Source organism: Stenella coeruleoalba (genome assembly GCF_951394435.1).
Source record: "Stenella coeruleoalba genome assembly, chromosome: 7".
NCBI classification, from domain to species: domain Eukaryota; kingdom Metazoa; phylum Chordata; class Mammalia; order Artiodactyla; family Delphinidae; genus Stenella; species Stenella coeruleoalba.
Window position 1 is genome coordinate 48,168,181 of NC_137153.1, and position 22,857 is coordinate 48,191,037.

The 22,857-nt window shown below is 40.4% G+C and overlaps 1 protein-coding gene across 9 annotated transcripts in view; it reads left to right on the plus strand.

The window, feature by feature from the left end:
- LOC307188542 (uncharacterized protein) overlaps positions 1-22,857 on the plus strand; it is a 46,487-nt gene that overhangs the window by 19,638 nt on the left and 3,992 nt on the right. For 8 of the 9 annotated variants that reach the window (XR_013828971.1, XR_013828972.1, XR_013828973.1 and 5 more), the window contains 5 exons: positions 6,343-6,439; positions 11,356-11,456; positions 16,091-16,206; positions 18,744-18,882; positions 21,490-21,610. Coding sequence is in view for 2 of the 9 variants with exons in the window: in XM_079925809.1 (XP_079781935.1) it covers positions 6,343-6,439; positions 11,356-11,456; positions 16,091-16,206; positions 18,744-18,882; positions 21,490-21,610 (574 nt within the window). In the remaining 7 variants the exon portion in view is untranslated. Of the gene's footprint in view, positions 1-6,342; positions 6,440-11,355; positions 11,457-16,090; positions 16,207-18,743; positions 18,883-18,979; positions 19,159-21,489; positions 21,611-22,857 lie in introns of those variants that run through there. The other variant, XM_079925810.1, reaches the window with a different exon arrangement.

Genomic DNA, 22,857 nt, shown 5'->3' on the forward strand with positions numbered 1-22,857 from the left:
CACTCACTGATTAATATTCCATGGGGCTGGGAATTCTCTGGTGGTCTGACATCCTGGATTCGGCTCTCCCACCCCCAAGGCTCTGGCCTGATCCCCAGCCAGACCACCAAGACCCTGCAAGCCACACAGTGTGGAAGAAAAGGAAGAAGAAAAACAAAATCATAAAGAAAAACCAAAAAAGAACCCAAACAGACAAACAGACAAAAGCCCAAGACAAATGGTAAAAGCAAAGCTAAACAGACAAAATCACACAAAGAAACATACACACAGGCACTCACAAAAAGAAAAACAAAAGAAGAGAAAACAAAGAAGAGAGCAACCAAACCAATAAACAAATCCAAAACCAAAACAAACACTAAAAACTAACAAAAACATAAAAGCAGAAACAAATCAAATGCAGAAAGCAAACTAAAAAAAGCCACTGAAAACATAAAACAAATACAAAAATGATAAAATGTAAAGACGAAAGATGAAAACAAAAGGAAAAAATACAAAATGACAGAGTAGTAAAGGAAAAATAGAAAAATATAAAATACAGTTAAAAAAGAAAACAAAGCAAAAGAAAGAAAATAACAAACACAAGCAAAAAACACAATATAATATAAAAGTACAGTAGAATTAGGTAAAACAATTAAGTAAAATATATTTTAAAAAGAAAAGTAAATTAAAAAGTTAAATTAAAAAAATAATAATAAAAAAAAGAACAGAACCGAAAAAAAAAGTAGTGATATTTTCCTGTGGCCTTAGTTGTCAGTGTCCTTGGCCGCATAGTGAGCCACAGACAATCCCTGCTTCCCCAGGAAGCCCTCTGGTACCTCTAGGTGGGTCTCTGGACCTGCTGTGGGCACTGTGGGGCCAGCTCAGACTCTGACCTGGCCTTAGTCCTGCGTGTACTTGCCCCCAAAGTCCACAGTTGTCCCCAAAGTCCACAGCCTCAATTGTGGGAACACTCATTGTCTATTCAGGTATTCCACAGATGCAGCGTTTACCCAGCTGATTGCGGGGATTTGATCACTGCTCCTGAGCTGCCTGGGGAGACTTCCCTTTCTCTTCTTTGGTCGCACTGCCCCTGGGGTTCAGCTTTGGTTTTGGCCCCGCCTCTGCATGTAGCTGCCCTTAGGCGTCTGTTCCCCATCCAGGCAAGAGGGGGTGAAAGCAGCAGCTGATTAGGGCTCACTTGCTCAGGCTGCGGGGAGAGGGATATAGCAGTCATAATTGGGATGTGTGGGGAGTGCCTGCAGTGGCAGAGGCTGGTGTGAAGTTGCAAGAGCCTAAGGAGGTGCGCCACGCATTCTCCCGGGGACGTTGGCCCTGGTTCGCAGGACCCTCAGCAGTGGCAGGCTGCACCGGCTGCCGGGAAGTTGTGGGCAGGTACCTGCCTTGCACACAGGACCCTTGGTGGCAGTGGCAGCAGCCTCTGGGGTCCGAGATAACAGCCACAGCTCACGCTTGTGCCCATGTAGGCTTTGCCCTACCATCTGTGAGCACACAGAGAGAGAAGCTCTTCTGACAGGGCTGCCCCTCTCCTCACACACCCCACAACAAAGGTCTCCTGCCTCTCTGGCAGGCCTAGGTTTTTTCCCAGACTCCTTCCCAGCTAGCTGTGGTGCACCAGCCCCCCCAAGGCTGTCCTCACGCAGCCAACCCCAGTCCTCTCCCAGGGGTCTGACCTCCGAAGCCCAAGCCTCAGCACCTAGCTCCCACGTTCCCCTGCAAGTGAGCTGACAAGTGTCTCAGGCTGGTGAGTGCTGGTCAGCACTGATTCTCCCTCGGCACTCCACACCTCTGTTGTTGCCTCTCCTCCGAGGCTCTGAAGCTCCCCCGTCCCGTCCCCACCAGTGAGGGGGCTTCCTAGTGTGTGGAAACTTTTCATCCTTCACAGCTCCCTTCCAGAGGGGCAGGTCCTGTCCCAATTTCATTGTCTCTTTTTTTCTTTTTTCTTTTGCCCTACCCAGTTACATGGGGATTTTCTCACCTTTTTGGAAGTCTAATGTCCCCTACCAGGATTCATGTAGATGTATTTTTGATGTATTTGTGGGGAGGAAGGTGATCTCCATATCTTACTCCTCCACCATCTGGCAGGTCTCTCCCCTAAGTTTCCCTTTTATTCCTCCTTTGACCTGTTCATTATTTAGGAATGTGTAATTCAATTTTCACATATTAATGAATTTCCAAAATATCCTGCTGTTGATTTATAATATAGTACCATTGTGGTCAGAGAACATACGTTGTATGATTTCAGTCCTTTTAAATTTATTGAGGATTGTTTTATGACCTAACATAGGATCTGCCCTAGAAAATGTCCCATGTGTACTTGAAAAGTATATGTATTCTGTTCTCGTTGTGTGGCGTATTCAATAGATGTCTATTAGGTATAATTGCTTCATAGTTTTGTTGAAGTATTCCATTTTTTTCTTGATATTCTGACTTGTATCCATTATTGAAAGTGTGGCATTGAAGTTTCTGATTGTTGAATTGTTGTTTCTCCAATTCTATCAGTTTTTGTTTTGTGTATTTTGGTGCTCTGGTATAAGATGCATATTTGTTTATAGTCATTATGTCTTTCTGATAGATTAACACTCTTCTCATTATAAAATGTCTCTCTTTGTCTCTAGTGACAATTTCTCTTTTAAAGATTATACTGTCTGACGTTAGTGCAGCCACTCCAGCTATCTTTAATTAGTGCTTACAAAGTATCTCTCTTTTCTTCCTTTTGCTTTCAACCTATTTGGTCTTTGAATTTAGTGTGTGTCTTGTAGACAGCATACAGTTGACCCATATTTCCCCCCATTCTTCCAAATGTAAATGGAGTGTTTAATCCATTCACATTTAATGCAGTGACTCATAACTAATAAAGTAGGATTTATTGATACATCATCCATTTTGCAATGCCATTTTTATGTCTTGTGTCTTTCTATTTCCTCTACAATTATTGCTTTGTTTTGGGTTAAATATTTTCTAGTATACCATTTAAATGCCCATGTCATTTCTTTGACTATATCTTTTGAATTATTTTCTTAATGTTTATAGTAAGGATTACAATTACCATCTTAATTTGTGACAATCTGGTTCAAACTAAAACTAACTTAATTTCAATAGTATTCAAAAATTTACTCCAGTATATTTCTTTCTACCCCTCCTTTATACCATTACTGTCATATAAATTACATCGTTATATATTATAAAACCTGTAATTCAATTTTGTAATTCTTGCTTTATGTTATTGTCTCTTAAAATAGATGAAGAAGAAATAGATTACAAACAAATACATATTTATTCTCATATATTTTCCTGTGAAGTTACATTTACCAGTGTTCTTTATTTCTTCATGTGGATTCAAATTACCATCTAGTGTCCTTCTCAGACTGAAGGAATCCCTTTAGCAATTCTTGCAGGATAGATCTGCTAATGACAAATTCCCTGAGAGTTTATCTGGGAATGTCTTCATTTCTCCTCCATTGTAAGGAAGAGTTTAGTTGAGTACAGAATTCTTAGTTAACAGTCTTTTTCTTTCAACACTTTGAGATGTCATTCCACTGCTTCCATGGTTTCTGATGAGAAATCAGCTTTAATCTTATTAAAGATCCTTTGTACATAATGTCATTTTTCTCTTACTATTGATATTTTCAAGATTTTCTTTTTGTCTTTGACTTTCATCAGTTTGACTGTGACATGTCTAAGTGTGGCTCTCTGTGAATAAGTTCTACTTGGAGTTTGTTGAGCTTCATGGATGTATGGGTTAATATTTTACATAATATTGGGGACGTTTTTGGCAATTATTTCTTCAATATTTTTTCTGCTCCTTTCTCCTTTTCCTGTGGAACTCACATTATGTGAATATAGGTATGTTTGTTTGATGGTGTCCCACAGGCATCTGAGGCTTTGTTCATTTTATCTTGTTCTTTTTTCTTCTCCTGAAGCTGAATAATCTCTATTGGTCTATCTTTAGGTTCACTGATTATTTCTTCTTCTAGCTCATATCTGTGGTTGAGCCCCTATGGTGAATTGTTCATGTAATTTTTGTACTTTTTAACTCCAGAACTTCAATTTTTTTTCTATTTTTATTTCTCTTTATTGGTACTATTTGATGAAACATCATTTTCACACTTTCCTTTAATTCTCTAGACATCATTCCATTAATTTTTTAAACATATTTACAATAGCTAATTTAAAGTCTGTGTCTACTGAGTCCCAAATCTCGGCTTTCTCAGGAGCATTTTCTCTTGACTGCTTTTTTGCTTCCTGTTAGTGGCATACTTTCCTGTTTCTTTACATGTCTCATGACTTTTTGTAGAAAACTATACAGTTAAATAATGTATCATAATAACTCTAGGGTCAGATAGGTATTTATTTTGTTGCTAGGTTTTTGTAATTGTTTTTCTTGTTGCTACTTACTTGCTTACTGACTTTTCTGAACTAATTCTGTAGATTCTGTATTGCTTCCAGTGTATGGACACTTAAGTCCTCTGGTGGCATTTTTTTTTCAGTTCTTTTATTATTTATTTTAGGAGTCATCCTGTGTCAGTACAATTTAGTGGTCAGCCAATGACTGGTTAGAAGAGTTTCTTAAATGCCTTGTCTGTATGTCTTCCACCCTTTTTATCCCTTCCCACTAGAGGATCTATGTGAGAAGGCATGCCTTCAAACTTGTTGCAGTTTATAAGACAGCCTTAGCTTTTACTTCCTGTAAACCTGCAGGGTTTCAAGGTCAGCCACTAGTGAGTTATTGGGAGCTTCTCTTTTCCCAGATCTTTCTTGGGTCACCTTTGACACCCTAAGAATATGTCAGAGCTTTTCAAAGTTTCAAAATCTAGTTCTCCAAGATTTCCTTTTAAATTCCTAGGCAGGTTCTTGTTTACCCACCTGAAATCATAGCCTTAGGTAGCTGCCATATTGCCACCCATTTACTATTGTTTTGATAGTACTCTGGGGATAGGTTTTTTTTTTCTTCCTCCCATGAGCTGAGCTCTGAGTCCAATCAAATACCCACGGCACTCTGGGGATAGAGATTTTTCCAGGAAGCTGCTTGTTCGGACAAAATACTGACTGTGCTCTGGGGATGATGCCTTTAATGTAGCTCTAAAAGAGTTCTGTCCTTTCTGTTGGCTATCAGGCTGCCAATTTTTTGCAGCTATGATGCCACTAAGCTGGGGAGAAAGGCGGGTGGGAATAGCCTCAAGCTAAAATGTTAGAGACACCACTGTCTTACCGAGGTTCAGTAGTTTCTCTTAGACAATTTTCAGTTTTTTTTTTCTGTGGCTTTGGTTAATTTTCCGAGTTTTGAAATGGTTGGTTTTAGTTGTTTTGCCAGTATTTGTATTGTTTTTGTGGGACAGTTTGTGAAGGTTCTTGTCCTACCATTCCGGAAGTCTGTCTCCTCTAGGATTCTGTATAAGTTACAGAATAATGGCAAAGCAAAGAAACAAAAAAGGAGCCTCTTAAAGAGAAATGTTACCCTTTTTCTTCCAGCTTTGTCTTTTTCTGTATCCCTGTCTTGTCTTCTGTACTGTCTTCCAACCTCCCTATGGTGTTCTCTCTGTGCTGGTTTAGTGTAGTGAGGAGAGTCTTGGCTTCGGAACTTGAGCACACCCGGATTCCATTTCTAGCCCTGCAACGGTAAGCAAGATACTGACTTTCCTTCGGTCTCAGTTTCCTCATATAAATTGGTGATACTTATAGAATCACCATAAAGATTAAATGAGAAAACTTTGAACGAGCTTATTCCAGACCTGTACATACTAGGTGTACAGTAAATTAGTAATATAATACGTATTATTTATTCAGTTCTCTCATTTCATCCCTTTTTACTGACCTATCTTAATGAGTTTTGGTGTAAAAATAGTAGTTAATGGGTTTAGGAAAGTAACTTATAGAAGAAAGATAATGAAAAGAGAATCATGTCTTTTCTTTGTTCTGTGATCTTAAGCAAATTATTTAGCCACTTTGAGCCTTAGCGTCCTCACCTTTTAAATGAGAATACTAGTATGTGCCTCTGATATGTTAGGGCCTTGCTTTGAGAATCAAATGAGTTCATGACACTGTAGGCTTGTGGAGGCTTTGCACCATGCACTGTCTGCAAACATACAGTGGTCTCTAGTTTGTGAAGATAAGTGTCTGGTTCTTGGATTACATTCATGGGATTAAGTTTGCTTTTTTTTTCTTCTCAAAAAACATAAACGTAGAATGTAAAATAAGTTGCTTATTATTTGTGGCACCATTTCCCCCCGTCTTTTGAGTTAGATAAGTATTTTGCCATATTTATCCATTATGTAGCAAATGAAATTTATTGTTCATAGACTTTGGATTTAATATTTTCATTTAATTGTTCACTTTGTGATTTAGGCTAAAATAGAAGAAAAGGCCATTTATGAATGCTGTAGCCGTCGAAATATGTATGTGAACATAGCAAGAAATACTCTGAAGAAGCTGAGAGACCAAGGTAATGTCTTTTCAATTAAGTGATAAGATAAAAAGTTGTGATTAACACCTGACACTGAATTTGTTTTCTTCATTAACAGCGTTGTTTTTAGATATTCAATGAGATGTATGTTTTAAATATTCTGTTGAGTCGAACGTGCAGGTGGCATTTTTTTGTTGAAAGTAACAAGTTAGCCTTGAACTTAGTTGTGAATATAACCTCACTGAAGGAGGTTATCAGTGATATATTTAAATTTGATTTCTGGTTATAAAAGTAATTCACCTCCATGTGGAACAGTATCAGTACTTCTCAACCTTTTAAAAATCAGTATTGTCCCCCTAATAAACCTATTTTTTCTACCTCCTTCACCCCCAGTAAAATGAAGTACTGAGGGATAATATTTTATCAGTTAAATTGGGTTTTTGTAGAGCCACATACTATAGTAATATCTAAGATTTTTTTCACTCCTCAAAAGCCAACTTTACTCCTCTGGGGGCAGTACCACCCCAGTTGAGAATACGTGGCATGAGTTCAAATAATACGGAAAAACATCTTTTTTTTTTTTTTTTTTTTTTTTTTTTGCGGTACGCGGGCTTCTCACTGCTGTGGCCTCTGCTGTTGCGGAGCACAGGCTTCGGACACACAGGCTCAGTGGCCATGGCTCACGGGCCCAGCCGCACCGCGGCATGTGGGATCTTCCCGGACCGGGGCATGAACCTGTGTCCCCTGTATCGGCAGGCGGACTCTCAACCACTGCGCCACCAGGGAAGCCCCAGAAAAACATCTTTTAAAAAAACAGTCAAAGACAGCTATCTTCCAGATCTCTTATATAGACCCTCCTTTACATGACTACAGAGATATATATAATATTCATGAATACAATCATTTTATATACAGTGTGTCTAACTTTTTTTACTCAGTAAGGTATCACAGAAGTCTTTTGTCAGTTAACGTGGAATCCACATTCATATCTAGATCTGTATGGTACTTTTTAAAGACTGCATGAAATTCTGTTGTATAGAACCTATACTATACATATTCCATTATATGGAATCTATAATGTAGATGAACTAAATGCCTTTGGGTATTTAGATTGCTTACATTTTTTTTGAGTATAAATTCTGTGATAAATATGTGTGAGGATGTTAACACGTTGACATTTACTTAAACCCGAGCGTATGTATCTTTAGCATAAATTCCTATACACAGAGAAGCTAGCAGAAAGGGTCTGCATGTTTAAAATTGGTAAATATTGTGGTTTTTTCCAATTTGTTTATTTATTTATTTTTGGCTGCATTGGGTCTTCATTGCTGCGCGAGGGCTTTTCTCTAGTTGCGGCAAGTGGGGGCTACTCTTCGTTGCAGTGCGTGGGCTTCTTATCGCGGTGGCTTCTCTTGTTGCAGAGCACAGGCCCCAGGTGCATGGGCTTCAATAATTGTGGCACGCGGGCTCAGTAGTTGTGGCTCACGGGCTCTAGAGCACAGGCTTAGTAATTGTGGCGCATGGGCTTAGTTGCTCCACGGCATGTGGGATCTTCCCGGACCAGGGCTCGAACCCGTGTCCCCTGCATTGGCAGGCAGTTTCTTAACCACTGCGCCACCAGGGAAGCCCTGGTAAATATTGTTAACTACCCCAGAAAGGGTTTGTCCATTTACATCGCCCACTAATGGTGGAGTGTGTGGTTTTCCTCACACCCTGCCAAACTTTCTTATTTATCCTATTTCAGAGTGTGAAGGTATATTAAAAAAAATAAAGTTAATTTAATATATTTTATTACTACGAAGTTGAAGATGTTTATTTCTCTCTCTTTTTAAATTTGCTCTTTGTATCCTTCTGCCCTCCCTTTATAAATTGTCCTATTCATTTGTCCTATTCATATTCTCTTTTAATAATACTGCAGATATTTTCTTTAGTTTGTCACTTGTGCATCAGCCTTATTTATACTTTTTTTTTATAATATAGAGGTTATTTTCAAAGTGTAATCAATCTCTTTTTTATTGGTTTCTGGGTTTTGTGTCGTGTTTTGAAAGTCTGTTCCATTCTCAAGAATGTAAAAACTGTTCATCTGTAATTCCTTTATGGCATTTTTTTAATGTACAGCACTTTAAGTAGACTTAAATACATGTATTAAAATATATGAGATCTCTTAGATTAGTATTTTCATGGCATTCTAGCTTCCCCCCACTTTTTCTCATATTAAATATAGCACATAGAAACAGAACATGCAGGGGCTTCCCTGGTGGCGCAGTGGTTGAGAGTCCGCCTGCCGATGCAGGTGACGCGGGTTTGTGCCCCATTCCGGGAGGATCCCACATAACGCGGAGCGGCTGGGCCCATGCGCCATGGCCGCTGAGCCTGCGCATCCGGAGCCTGTGCTCCGCAACGGGAGAGGCCACAACAGTGAGAGGCCCGTGTACCGAAAAAAAAAAAAAAGCCTCATGTAAGAATTGAAACAACGTAGATGCTTTTAGAATCTCTTAATACTTCTCATAACACAGTTTTTCATTTTACAAAAGAGTTTGCTAAAGCATGTCTAGTAAATTCTGCTAAAGTAATAAATTAGAGAAACTTTCTCGAGAGCTCATTAGAGTGAGGGGATCTGGGACTGGGTTACTGGTGTTGGGAAGAGATCCTTGAGCTATCTTGCCTTTGTGAGAGTCGTCAGGGTTCCCATTGTCTCCTGCTTGTAAGCTTTTGTACTTTTCTTATCTGAGTGAGTATTAAGAACTGTTACGCAAGATTTCGAGCCAGAAGGCCTGGGTTTATGTATCAACTGTGCTGTGTGACTTTGGTCATATGTCCTTACTTTTCTGAGCCTCATCTAACTCATCTGTAAAAATGAAGTCAGTTCACTTGCCATTCTGGCTTGATGTAAAGTTTAAATCAACATGCTTAGAACAGGTTTCGGCCTGCTTAATATGCACCAGCTATTACTGATATAATTTTAACTTTCCCATCTCTCACCCAAAACTTAGGACATCACGTGGTCCAGGGAACAATATTGATTTGTTGTGGCTGTTACTGAAGGACACGAAGACTTGGATTCTTTTAGACTACTGTCTTACTTAATGTTAATCAGAATCCTAGCATTTCATAAAAGGGTTAGTAGACTCTAACCCTACCACTACTTAAAAAGGGAAAAAAAGCAATTTAAATTTTATTGGACAGCTTTTCTTTTTCTCTTAGCGCTCACAGGAATTATTCTTTACAGACATCTTAAAGGCTCCCTTCTAACTGAAGCACAGTTCTGTGAAAATAACTACCCCCAACCCAACGCTGACAAACCAGGAAATATTCTTTTAAACCCAGGCATGACAAAAACTCTTGTAAATGATCATAAGCATATGGGTCCAAAAATTATCCTTTCTACACGCTGAGACTGGAGCCCTAAAAGTCCCAATGTTCTGGGACTTCCCTGGTGGTCCAGTGGCTAAGACTCTGCGCTTCCAATGCAGGGGGTCCAGGTTTGATCCCTGGTCAGGGAACTAGAGCCCATGTGCCACAACTAAGTCCCATGCTGTAACTGAAGATGCTGCATGCGACAATGAAGATCCCATGTGCCACAACTAAGACCCAGCACAGCCAAATAAATAAATATGAAAAATAAAAGTCCCAGTGTTCTGACATTTTCTAATCTAAACAAGATTTGTGGCCAGCCATGGCCACAAATGATGGCCGCATCATTAGGCTACAGGTAAAAACATGGTTGCATCTCACTTTCTTTCCCTTTCCGTTTCATTTTAGTCCCAGTATCTAAGTGCTTTATTTATGTAATCAGTTTTATTAAATCTTAGCAGCCATTTCAGGTAAGTACTGTTACCACCTCCATTTATACAAATGAAGAAACTAAGGTTCAGAGAGGTCAAATAATTTATCAAAGGTCACTCAGAAAATAAGTGGTAGAGCCAGGATTTGAACCCAAGGAGTCTGACTCTGGAGCTTCTGCGTTTACCCCTAGACATATGTAGGCAGTGCTGTGTTCCGTATACTTCATACCCTTTCACTAGGAATTCTTATAAAAAGACTTCCAATTAGTCTTACTATTTTGCATTTTCTCCAAATACTGGGCATAGTTAGTTAATATATTTATCCCACTCCCTCTCCCCCCAGAAAAGAGATAGCAAGAGAATATTTAACATTAACACAACTGTCAAATGTTAGGTCCATCAGAGTTTGAAATGCAGTTATAGAAATATTTTTCATTGGCCTTTCTTTAAATCCTCTCATTGGAAGGCAGTACACTTAACAGTTAAGAAACCGGGGCTCTGAAGGAGAAAGGCGAATGTGGGTCTGGGTGCTGGGTAAGTCATGAGCCGCTCTCCCAGTGTCGGCTTCCCCACTCTGAACAATGAGATTATGGTAGCTGCCCCATCAGTAGCTATGAGAATCCATTAAAATAGTGCATCTGAAGTGCCTGGTGCAGTGCCTGCCTCGTCATCGCATAACAGACACCCAAATAAAAGAGTTGCTGTCATCATCGTCATCAGAGCCAGTTTGAGGGTCATTAATAAAAACAAGTATTCATAAACGGGTCTAGTGAAAAGCCTAGATACACTCTCAGTGACAATAAACAGATCACTATGTGTCTAAAAGGAAGACATGGGTCCTAATTCAGGAGTTACTATGTACTAGAGTTGATGACAGATCAAGTTGGTGACAGTCAACTTGTGGTGCTAAAACCACAATCCCCTGGCGTTGGGCTGACTCTGGAAGCAGGTGGGAGAATGCCTGTTTGAGCAGTGGCAGCCCGGATGCGGAAGCAGCTCACCTGCACGTACCCCTTTGCATAATTCTGTTCCTTTTCCTGTTACTTGGAGATCACACTGAGTCTGTGCTCACGACAGGATCAGGAATGCAAAGGCAAGTCTCTGCATGCAGGTCCTCATTTCCCGCCCCGAATCTATTCATGAATAACTCTACTTCACGTTCTGTTTTAGCTTCTAGGAGGATGTGCTGTCGATGTGGGAAGATCTATGGCGTGAGTCCTGCAGGCAAACACAGCAGCGTAGAGGAATGTCACTACCACTTTGGCCGACTGGTGAGTCATAAAGGCAGGTGTCTGGTCGTTCCATTTCATTTACCTGATGAGCCGGTGCCAAAGCGATGGGGAGAAAAGTGGAATAAAGTATTCAGTTCAATGTGTATTTGTTAAATACAGTCCAGTAAAGAGAAACTGTATTGATTCAAAAGTTTCCATTACAAACATTTACTCCCGACCATCACTTCTTAACTTTGGAGCTCGCTGGCTCAAGAGTATGGCTGTGATGATTCTTCTGCCTGTTTAAGACCTCAGGTCAATCAACTACCTCCTGACTTCACCTGCTTTTCACGGGCCAGCGTTAGAATAATTGCTTACGGCTTCAGTTCCTTGGCCCCTGCCCTGCACTGAGTGAGGATGAACAACTGCTTCCTCTTCCCCAGCCCAGCCCCCATTTCTTCTCCAGCACAGTAAATTCCCTACAGTCAACTCAGATGTTTTTTTCCCTACTCAGACCAAAAAACCTGGGTGCAGTCATCACTGTCTCCCCTCGGTGCACACCCCCCCATTCAAGGCCTTTGTTTTGTTTTTCCCTTTTTCTTTTTTTCTGCCTATGCCAGCGCCCTTAGTTCCCCCACCAAGGATTGAATCCGGGCCACGGCATTGAGGGCACCGAGTCCTAACCACTGGACCGCCAGGGAACTCCCTGGTGCGCCCTTTCATCTCAGCAGTTTCCAGGTCCCATTTGTTCTGTTACCTCCAAAGTGTCTCTTCTCCACCTCTGCTGCCCCCCACCAGGGCCACAAGACCCTCATCTCCTTCCCAAGCTACTGCAGCATCCTCCCAGTCTTAACACTCCCCCGCCCCAAGCTACTTCTCACCCAACAACCCCCAGAATAATTTTTAAATCACAGTTCTGTTTACATCACTCCCCTGCTTTAATGAAAATTCTTCAATAACTTTGTCAACCCTGCCGAATTTGGCCTCTGCCCGCTATCTTGTACCCTTTCCACAGTTTCTTTCCTATCACACTGGCCAACTTTCTGGAGCCTTCTAACCTGCTGTCTCCTTTTCACGCAGCTGGTTCCTTCTCATCTTTTGGGTCTCTGCTTAAATGTGACCTACTCAAGGTTCTTTCGTGACCCCATGACCTAAAATAGGTCCTCCCTCTTCTATCACAACCTTTGAGGGCCTTTGACTGTCACTGCCTTTGACAGCACCCAACTGCATTTTGTAATGATTTAGTGATTTATCTGCCATCTTCAAAAGACTGCAAGCTCTTGGAGGGACCGAATGTCTCCCCAGCACTTAGCATGGTACCTAACGCATACAGGCTGTCAGTATCTGCGTGGATAGATGGGTGAACAGATGAATTATTTATGTAGATATGGAAATGAATATGAAAGCTATTATAATAAATGCTATGAAGAAAATAAAGCAGGGCAGAGGAAGTAGAGAGGAACAGTGGATGTGATTGAATTATAGAATCAATATAAGAATAATGGATCAATAGTAAAGTAAATCAGACAAGTTTGACTTAAGTGTTTAGGGCTTAGTTTTAGTGGGTGGGGAGACTGTAAATTCCAAAAAGGAAGAAAAATAGGAAGACACTGAAGGAGAATAAAAGTAGCAGATTAACTACTGTGTGGAATAACTAGACAACACAGCATAATGAACAGAATGGGACTTTGGAGCCGGCGGACCTGAGATTTTGGGCTGTTTCACCACTTACTTTCTCTGAGACCTTGAGCAGGTTTCGGAAGCTCTCTGAGCTTTTGTTTCCACATTCATAGAATGAGCTTTGTGTGCAGTTTAGTGAGCTGACATGTCCAATTCCTGGCTTCTAACAGATGCTCTGTTAATACTGGTTCTCAGCCTCCCTTTCTCATCACAGGAGAAGGTAAGATAAAGGCGTGAGATGTCAAGATTGGATGGGTAATAGAAGGTTGGTTAAGCAAGAGTCTTCAGTGCCAGCCTGAGAAATCTGCATTTGATTAGCAATGTAGAAGTGAAGCATTCGAGGAAAGTGATGTAATGAAAAATGTGCTTGAGGAAGATTAATCTAACCACATTTTATGGGAAAACTGGTGCAAAACCTGCTGTAGGCAGAGGGGATTTTAGGGAACAGTTGGGAGAACATTACCTTGGGCCAGAGGGAGGAAGGGCTTGGGGTAGGTAAGGGTACGGGTGAGATGGAAGATGTGAGAGAGATAAAAGAGAGATGAAGGCTTAGGCTTGTTGCTGTGAAAATGTGCGAAGTGTCTGGCCAAGGCAGTGGAAGAAGAGGGTGTCGGGATTTCAGAGGTCCAGCCAAGGTTGGAGACAACATCTTTGTTACGGTCTCAGTCTATGTAACTGGGTGATGTCCTCGGGTCAGATGCAGGAAGGGAGAGGATGGTAGCCGGAGCCCATCATCCAGGGGCTTCAGCACAGAGGGCAGGTCAGGGAGGAGAATATTTTGAAAGGATGGTTGAGGTAGAGTTAAAGCAGGATAAAGAAGTGATATCAGGAGAGGAGCTGAGGGGCCCGGCCACGTTATGGGGAAGCAAAGGGAGGAAGGGGAGAAAGGCATTCAAGACACTGGTAATTATAATTCACCTTCAAAGTGCAGCCTCTGAGAACTCGGCTTCTAGGAGTCAGTGTTTCCTGTTTGTTACATAATAGCTAGAAAAGCAACCATGCAGAGTTTTAGACTTTACATCAGATCGCTTGCATGGTGCAGTCTTAAAGATCCTTGTGCGTGAGACGCTCTGGGAGTTAACCACTCCGCCTTGTCAAGCTTGCTTGTTTTGATTTTTACTTTTCGTGTGGTTTGCAGTTCTTGGTAGCTCAGAAAGGCGGTACAGCTGTTGTGAAGGTGTCCTTCGATCCCCCCGGTGTCAGGTCGCCAAGGTAGGGCTTGTTCCCCAGAATGCTGCTTGTTTCAGAACCAGAGTTGCTGCCTCCTGCTCAGACCTTGGGAAACCATAAGCATTTGGTATAATCCACTAATTTTCAGTTGATGAAATTTTTATGAGCTTAGTTGCTCTTGCCAAAACATACAGTAACTTATTTGGCAGTGTTCGTTTCAGCTTCATGTTCAGGACCAAAAAGCAAACCTAGAAGGCTTTGTGAAGACTTTTGTCAAGTTCCCACCCCGCAGCGTGAATCACGTTGTATTTGCCGTGAATTGTGAGGTGGTACGTTGGTGGTATGTTTTGCCTTATTTATGCACGTGTAAGGAACGTTCCCAGGCTCTCTCTCTCAGTCCCACACAGTGCTGCGATGTTGTTCACACGTTTTCAGATGAAGCAACTGAAGCTGAAAAGAGTTAAGTGACTTGGTGGGATACCTGCACTTGGTGATGGAGCCAGGAGTTGGCCCATGATCCTCTTTCTTTTACTTATTAATTTTTATTTATATATAATCACTGCTTGTCCTACTCATTACGTTGCTGAAATTACAGGGGTGGAAAATGTTATGAATACTACTGTTATCCCCCAAATCAGCATAAAAGCTTTAATTTTTAAAAAGCTATTGTTTTTATAGAGACAGTAAAATGTTTATAGGGAGTTACCTTCTTCCATATGAGAATCAATACTAAACAGTAGGGGAAAAACAGAACTTGGAATCATGAGACCTCAGAAGCTCCACTGCTTATCAGGCAAGTCTCCCGGATGCTCCAATATGTAAATTATGAGGTTAATAATAACCCAACAGTGATGGTGAGAATCAGATACACTAATATATGGCAAAGTGCTTTGTATGTGTCAAACATCATGTGAACAGTCATCTTTAACAAAACATAAAATTAAATTTTTGTTCCCTGTGACATATTTGGAAAGCAGATTTGTGGAGTTTAATTTTAATAGATATAGAAGGGAAGTGTTCACTTTTTAAGCTTAGATTTTTGTTGTTGTTTTGTTTTGTTTTTTTGTTTTTTGCGGTACACGGGCCTCTCACTGGCGCCACCAGGTAAGCCCTAAGCTTCGATTTTTAATTGCAGACAATGAAAGCTGTTTCTGGCTTAGAAATCAAATGTTTTTTTTTCATTCAACAAGGTTTATAACTGCATTGTTCAATATGGTATCCACTAGCAAACAAACGTGTCAGTATAGAGAACAGAGTAGCAGTTACCAGAGGGGAAGCGGGGGAGGGCAAAATGGGTAAAGGGGGTCAACTGTATGGTGATGAATGAAAACAAAATTTTTGGTGGTGCAGCGTGCTGTAGTGTTTATAGAAGTCAAAATATAATGTTGTACACATGAAACTTATATGATGTTATAAAACAATGTTACCTCAATAAAAAATTAAATTAAAAATTTAGTTCGTCAGTCATACTAGCCATATTTCAAATACTCAATCCCCACTTGTGGCTGGTGGCTACCATATTGGACAGGACAGAAATAGAACATTTCATCTTCACAGAAGGTTCTTTTGGATAGCACTGATCTCTAATGAAAATAATTGTAAAGCCTATGCCAAGAAAATGAAATTATTTTTATTAGCAGAAATATTACCAACATTAAGGAAAAAATTAAAGCTTGGAACATCTTTTATATGACCGTCAGATCCACACACTGGCTTTTGTTACCAAAACTGAATGATTGGGTTAGATTGTATATTCCAGTTAGAAATATTCCTTTAAGATATCTAAGATGTTAAAATATGTTTGCCCAATATGATGTTTAAATTTGATATTTCCGTCTTTATAGCGCTATACAGCCAAAGGTTTGGAACTTACTCAAGTGACAGTGGTTGATCCCAGCCTCCAGGTGGGCTATGATACATCTGTGAAACCAGATGAAGAAGTCATTGACTATAACACTAGGTATGCATTATACACAGGGGTTTGTTTTTGAAATTATAGAACATTCAACATGTACTTTGAGTTTTAGCCTAGGTACTTTTATTTGATTCAACTTCAGAGCATGAGTTAACACTGTTTTCTTTTAATTAATTTGTTTATTCAAAACTATTCATGTTCTGTTGAGTACCTTGCTAAAATTATGCAGACCCTGTATCAGGCCCTGGGTAACAACCCGAAATGAGAGATACGGCCTCAGCACTCACGGTGTTTACATGTTGGAATGGTAGGTAGGAGGCTAGAGAGACAGACAAAAATATTGAACAAGTTATTTATTCATTCATTTATTCATTCAATCATTAATCAGTTTCTTCTGAAAATACCATACTATTCCCATTAGATGAAAATTTCTATAATCCTGTAGACGTGTCACTGAGTATACATAGCTTTGATACAGCATACAGAACACTGGTTCAGTGCAAATTCTATTTTATTATTATTATTCAAGTAGGACATGTTTCTGATCCAAATGCAATGCTAACTTGAGATAGTATGATACAGATGTGCCTTTTATTTTTAAAAACCTCGTATAAAATACCCAACAATATCATTGATTAATTGAATTGGATTTCCTAAAGGCACATAAGCCATATGACGTGACATATTTATATATTTATTTAAATATATCTATTTAAATATAAAATAGAAGACATTGATCTTATTGTACAATGAAAATTTAGAAGTGTTAATTACTGGTGTGATTGTATTTATTCAATTTTCTTTAACAAATTCTCCAATGGTACTTAATATGACGTGTGTGTGTGTGTGTGTATACATGCCCACATATATACATACATTTGTATATGTATAGATGAACAAATATGACTTGATACACATATACACGTGTATATTATATGCATTATATACTATAGTACGTAGTTTATAGTATTATAGTATATATAGTATGCATAATATATATTATATATGTGTACGTCCATAATGTTGGAGCACAGTAAGGCAAGGTGGTCAAGTGAATTAAAAGTTGTTGTGATAAATTTTGAGAATAATTATAAAGAATTCTGCTAACAAGTATTTTTTAACCTAAATTTCCTCATGGTTCATAAAAATGGTTGTATACATAAAAACTCAGTAAAAGTTGCTGTTATCAGAAAATGCATTTTGTTACTAATCTCTCTCCTGACCTCATTTGATTTTTTTTCCTACTCATTTTGGCCATTTCCTAATAGCCCCATCTATTTTATATTTTACTTTTTTTTTTTTACTTTATTGAGCTATAACTGACAAACAAAATTGTACTATATTTAAAGTTACTGTACTCTTATTGGTTCTCGTTCTTCCATGGGTTTAGCGGAATCTTTTCTAACTCCTTTTTGGAACAAGTCAGGAAATGCTTTGCTAATTACTGATACTCATAGCAGCAAAATGAGAACTGAAGGTCTTGCTTTAAAATTAAAAACTTGAATCTTAAAAGAAAAAGTCAAAAGGGGGCTTCCCTTGTGGCGCAGTGGTTGAGAGTCCACCTGCCGATGCACGGGGACACGGGTTTGTGCCCCGGTCCGGGAAGATCCCACATGCCGCGGAGCGGCTGGGCCCGTGAGCCATGGCTGCTGAGCCTGCGCGTCTGGAGCCTGTGCTCCGCAATGGGAGAGGCTACGACAGTGAGAGGCCCGCGTACCGCACACACACAAAAAAAAGTCAAAAGGATTCAATGCATTGCATTCTTTTAAAATGAACCCAAGTACTCCATCCATGATAATGTCCTCTTAATTCAAATATTTGATTATGCATCACATTCCTTAACTAAGCCAGATGATGGAGCCAGGTATCTTTTGTTCAGGAGACAGTACTATGAACATACAGCTTACATTGAAAATACGTTTGCAGTATTTTTATCTCTTTTCTCCTAATTTGCAGTAAAGCACAGCAGTAGCCACATTTCTGAACACTTACTTTTAGTATGTGCTTCATGAAAACCACTAGGATAGTCCATTTTCTGCATGTATTTTCACTGTTTGCATGTATTTTCATTGGGTCCTTATAAGCCATTAAGATTGGTAATTGACCCTACTTTACAGATGAGAAGACTGAAACCAGAAGGCTAAGCAACTTGTTGAAAATCAACTATAATAAGTAAATGGCATAGTCATAGCATAGCTCAAACTCAGGTTGTCTAGACTCTGCTTAGGGCTCCTTCTGCTTTTCCACGCTTCTCACATTTCATCTTTAGCTTTGCCTTAATGGGAGATAGACTACTTAACTGTAACTGACAAAACTCAGATTATACAGAGATGAGAGTTCACAAAGGAACTTTATGAACTTGTAATAATGTCTCCCCCTGCCTTACATGATTGATCCAAATTATAAATTTTACTAGGTTTTATCAATATAACCTAGTAAAGGGATAGTTGGCAGACATACAATAAGACCTTTGTTCTGTTCATCAAATGTTTGTCACGTTGAGTCAGTAATGTGTTCTAACTATAACGGATGAAATCTACTTAGTTGTACTCTTACATGCACTGTGTGTCTTCTTGGGATAGGTTTTCTGGTGTGGTTGAAGATGACTCGAAGGACACGAAAACCTCAATCCGTGATGTGCAAGCCACCTTGTTGAACCTGTTCAGCACTGACACTGTACTAATTGGACATAGCTTTGAAGGTAGTCTCTATGCACTTAAGGTAAAGAGTTAAAGGCTCATGTTCTTATAAAACTGTATGTGTTAATGTGGTAGTCATTATCATTGTGTTATCACTGATGCTTGATTTGCCCTTTTAGACAAAACAAGATAAGAATCACTATGCTGATGACTTTGTCCAACTCTTACAAACCAGAAGAAGTATAAGATGCCCAAGTCATCTGGCTAAACAAGATCAGAACGAAAGTCCATTATCAATTGTGATGAAACCAAAATCGTTCTTTTGACGTGGTCTTAGATCATTGTCTTTAATATTCAAGTGGGTAAAGCTACGTTTATCTAATAGGTTATTATAGTCACGTCCTGGAAGATACTTTTTCATATTAGGTCAGGTAGATTTATAAAGCCTACCTGTAAGGTAGGCTCAAAATCAAATGGCATGTTCATTTTTCTTGGCATGATAGACTTGAAAATCTCCCCCTTAATACTCCAGGTTAAAATGGTCTGTTCTTTGCTCCATGTTCTAGAACAGGTGTCAGCACACTATGGTCCATGTTAGCCACCTGTTCTTGCAAATACTTTTATTGGAACAGAGCCACCACACCCACTCATGGATGTATTTTCTGTCGCTGCTTTCATACTACAGTGGCATTGTTGAGTAGTTATAACAGAAGTGGTATGGCCTGCAAGCCTAAACTATTTAGAACTCGGAAGAGAGAGTTTGGTGGCCACCCCCGATCTAGAACAGTGCTCTGCAACAGAACTCTCCGTTCTACGTGTTCACTCACCGATATGGTAGACACTAGTCGCATGTGGCCAGTGAGCACTTAAAATGTGTCTAATATGACCGAGAAAACGATTTTTTCATTTTGTTTACTTAATTTTAATAGTTACGTGTGGCCGGTGGCTACCACATTGCACAGCGCAACTCTAGAACTTTGGGGACCTTGACTATTTGTTTCAGCCACCCCTAGGACTTACCTTCATGCCGAGAAGGGCTAGTTCTTCTTTAGTGTAAGAATGTCAGTAAGGCCATTTAATTTTCCTGAGTATCCACCTCTTTCCCTGCAAAGCTGGTACCCTAGTATAGATAGTTGTTTCACACAGCACTGTTGTCTCTGCATGTGACAGATGAGACTGGAATGTGCTTGCACCAGACCCCACCCAAGTGTGAGCAAAGAGAGTTGGGGACGTAAGCTTTTTGTAAGAAAGCTCTTCACAGGGATGGCCTTCTGTCACCTCAGCGACAGCTTGTCTCAGACTCAGTTTCTCACCATGACTTTCCTTCTCCCATTTTCCAGGAACCGTTCTATTTCACTTGTCTCCCAGACCAGAAAATTTGAAACCACTGTGTTTTTTTATTCCTTGTAATCAGTCTGTTTCTTTCACCCAGATTACTCGTAGATTTCTCTATTTTTCTCTATTTCCCCCACCACCTTCTTTCATGTGCTCAGTATTCTGCAGCCAGGAACCAGTGTCCAGGAGGTGGCTGACACATTAAAAGTGAGAATTTAAAGCGTTTATGGATGGGGGGTAGTAGGTGCTAAACATTAAACTTCCATTCTTCTTCTTTTTTTTTAATAAATTTATTTTTTATTCATTTATTTAATTTTTGGCTGCATTGGGCCTTTGTTGCTGCGCACGGGCTTTCTCTAGTTGCTGAGATCGGGGGCTACTCTTCATTGCGATGCGTGGCCTTCTTGTTGCGGTGGCTTCTCTTGTTGCGGAGCATGGGCTCTAGGTGCGCGGGCTTCAGTAGTTGTGGCTTGCAGGCTCAGTAGTTGTGGCGCACAGGCCCATTTGCTCGGTGGCGTGTGGGATCTGCCCGGACCAGGGCTTGAACCCGTGTCCCCTACATTGGCAGGCAGACTCCCAACCAGTGCGCCCCCAGGGAAGCCCCAACCCCTCTCTTCTTGATCAGTCTTTAAATTACTCTTGTCCTGAGGCTAATCTTCTTCAACGCTTTTTCAAAGTACAGCTCTTCTAACAAGGAATCCAAGCTGGTACCTGACAGTCTAGGCTCTCAGTTATCTGACCCTTCTCTTATTGTATCACTACTTCCTACTTTATTAAATATCAGGAAAAATTTATTCACCTTTTTCCATGTGTAAGCAGAGGGGATTTGGACCTAGATGGGACTAATCCTTGTCCATGCTCCCTCCCCAGGGACAGAGAAACCACTGAAATGGGACTTGCACTAGAGTGAGGTGTCCCCGTGCCTCCGCTGAGTCACAAGGTGGGAGGGGCCTGGCTCACCCTTTACCGCCCCTCACCCTGCCAGTAATTATTGGAACACCTCTGAGCTCATGCTTCCCCCTGGTGGTGCTCTCTTGGTAGGAACGTGGACTTGGAAGTCAGGCTGCTGAGACTGGATTTCCTTCTACCCTGCTGACTCAGCTTAGGCAACTTTCTTAACCTCTCGAAGCCTCAGTTTCCTTGGCTGTAAAAAGGGACAATAACATACCTACCTTGCTAGGTTACTCTGCAGGTTGTAGTGAAATAATCCAAGTTAAGTGCCTAGTGACTGGCCTGTTGTAACTGCTCATGTCACTTGGTTTTGTAGCATAGTTACTGCTGCTACAGTTACTGCCATCAGTTTCCTTATTCCTTGGGAAGAACGTCTAAAGAGTTTTCCTCTTTCATTTGACAGTTAATTCATACTTCAGCTGTGGACACGACAGTTATGTTTCCTCATCGGCTAGGCTCGCCTCACAAAAGATCCCTTAAAAGTCTAGTGGCCGACTACCTGTGGAGAATCATTCAGGATGATGGTAAGAGCCTGCTTGTTCGTGATAAAAATCGGGATCCTAAGTCTGACTAGAGTAAATCAGGAGGTTCATGGTAAAGGTCTGCTGTTTGAAATGCTGCCCTGTGGGTTCTCTTCTTGGGTAGAGAATCCTAAAGCTTCTGCTTAAGTAAAAAGTGTTCCATGCTCACTGCCTGGTATGGTCCTAGATGTTCCACAGGCATCAAAACAGCAATTAAACTGAGACTGGTGACTGCATCATGGTTCACCAAGTTGCCTGACCTTGGAATTCATGCATAAAACTTTTGTTGGGGCTTCCCTGGTGGCGCAGTGGTTGAGAGCCTGCCTGCCGATGCAGGGGACACGGGTTCGTGCCCCGGTCCGGGAAGGTCCCACATGCCGTGGAATGGCTGGGCCCGTGAGCCATGGCCGCTGAGCCTGCGCGTCCAGAGCCTGTGCTCCGCAACGGGAGAGGCCACAACAGTGAGAGGCCTGCGTACCACAAAAAAAAACACTTTTGTTGGTGTAGAGATCTAATTCCATTCTAAATTTTGCTCTGTACCTCCTTTCATATGTGATTTTCGTTAAGCCTAAAGAGATTCTAAAATTGATTGGGTCCAAGTTATCTCACCCAGGGTAAATAGCGTGCGTTGCGTAAGAAGTACAGCTCAAATTCAATAGATTCATGCGTGCACTTGCTCTGTAGTGGATCGGTACAGAGGTTTTGCTCTCAGAACTTTTTTCCTTTTTGGTTTTTCTGATGAAAAATACCCAACATTGAACAAGTTAATCAAATACAACAAGTACAGCCACCAACTATCCTGTTAGTGGCATTGTGATATGCACGAGATACATGTCTGGCTTGGAATGGAGGTTAGTTACTCTGTACATTTCATGTATACCCACATAGGCCCCACTTTTGCACAAGAGGGAGAAGGAAGTTAATTTTGAGTATGTTAAAATTATGTTATAATGCTGTATGTTTCTACAGATGCTCCGCTCATCATGTCATTTATTGTACAAAATACAGATTTTACTTTATGGTCTTTACTCTTTCATTCTTTGTCTATTAGACACTAACCAAAACCATCTTGCAGAGAATCTTTAATTTACATTATCTGCTTTGTTAAAAATATTCGTATCTCAAATTCCCAGAAAATGCTCTTATAAAATTTGTAGTGTGTTCTACTGAAAACAGTCTGGAACCATGGACACAAAAATATTTCACCTAACAACAAAAAATACCCTATGTAAAACAAAATCTTCGAAAAG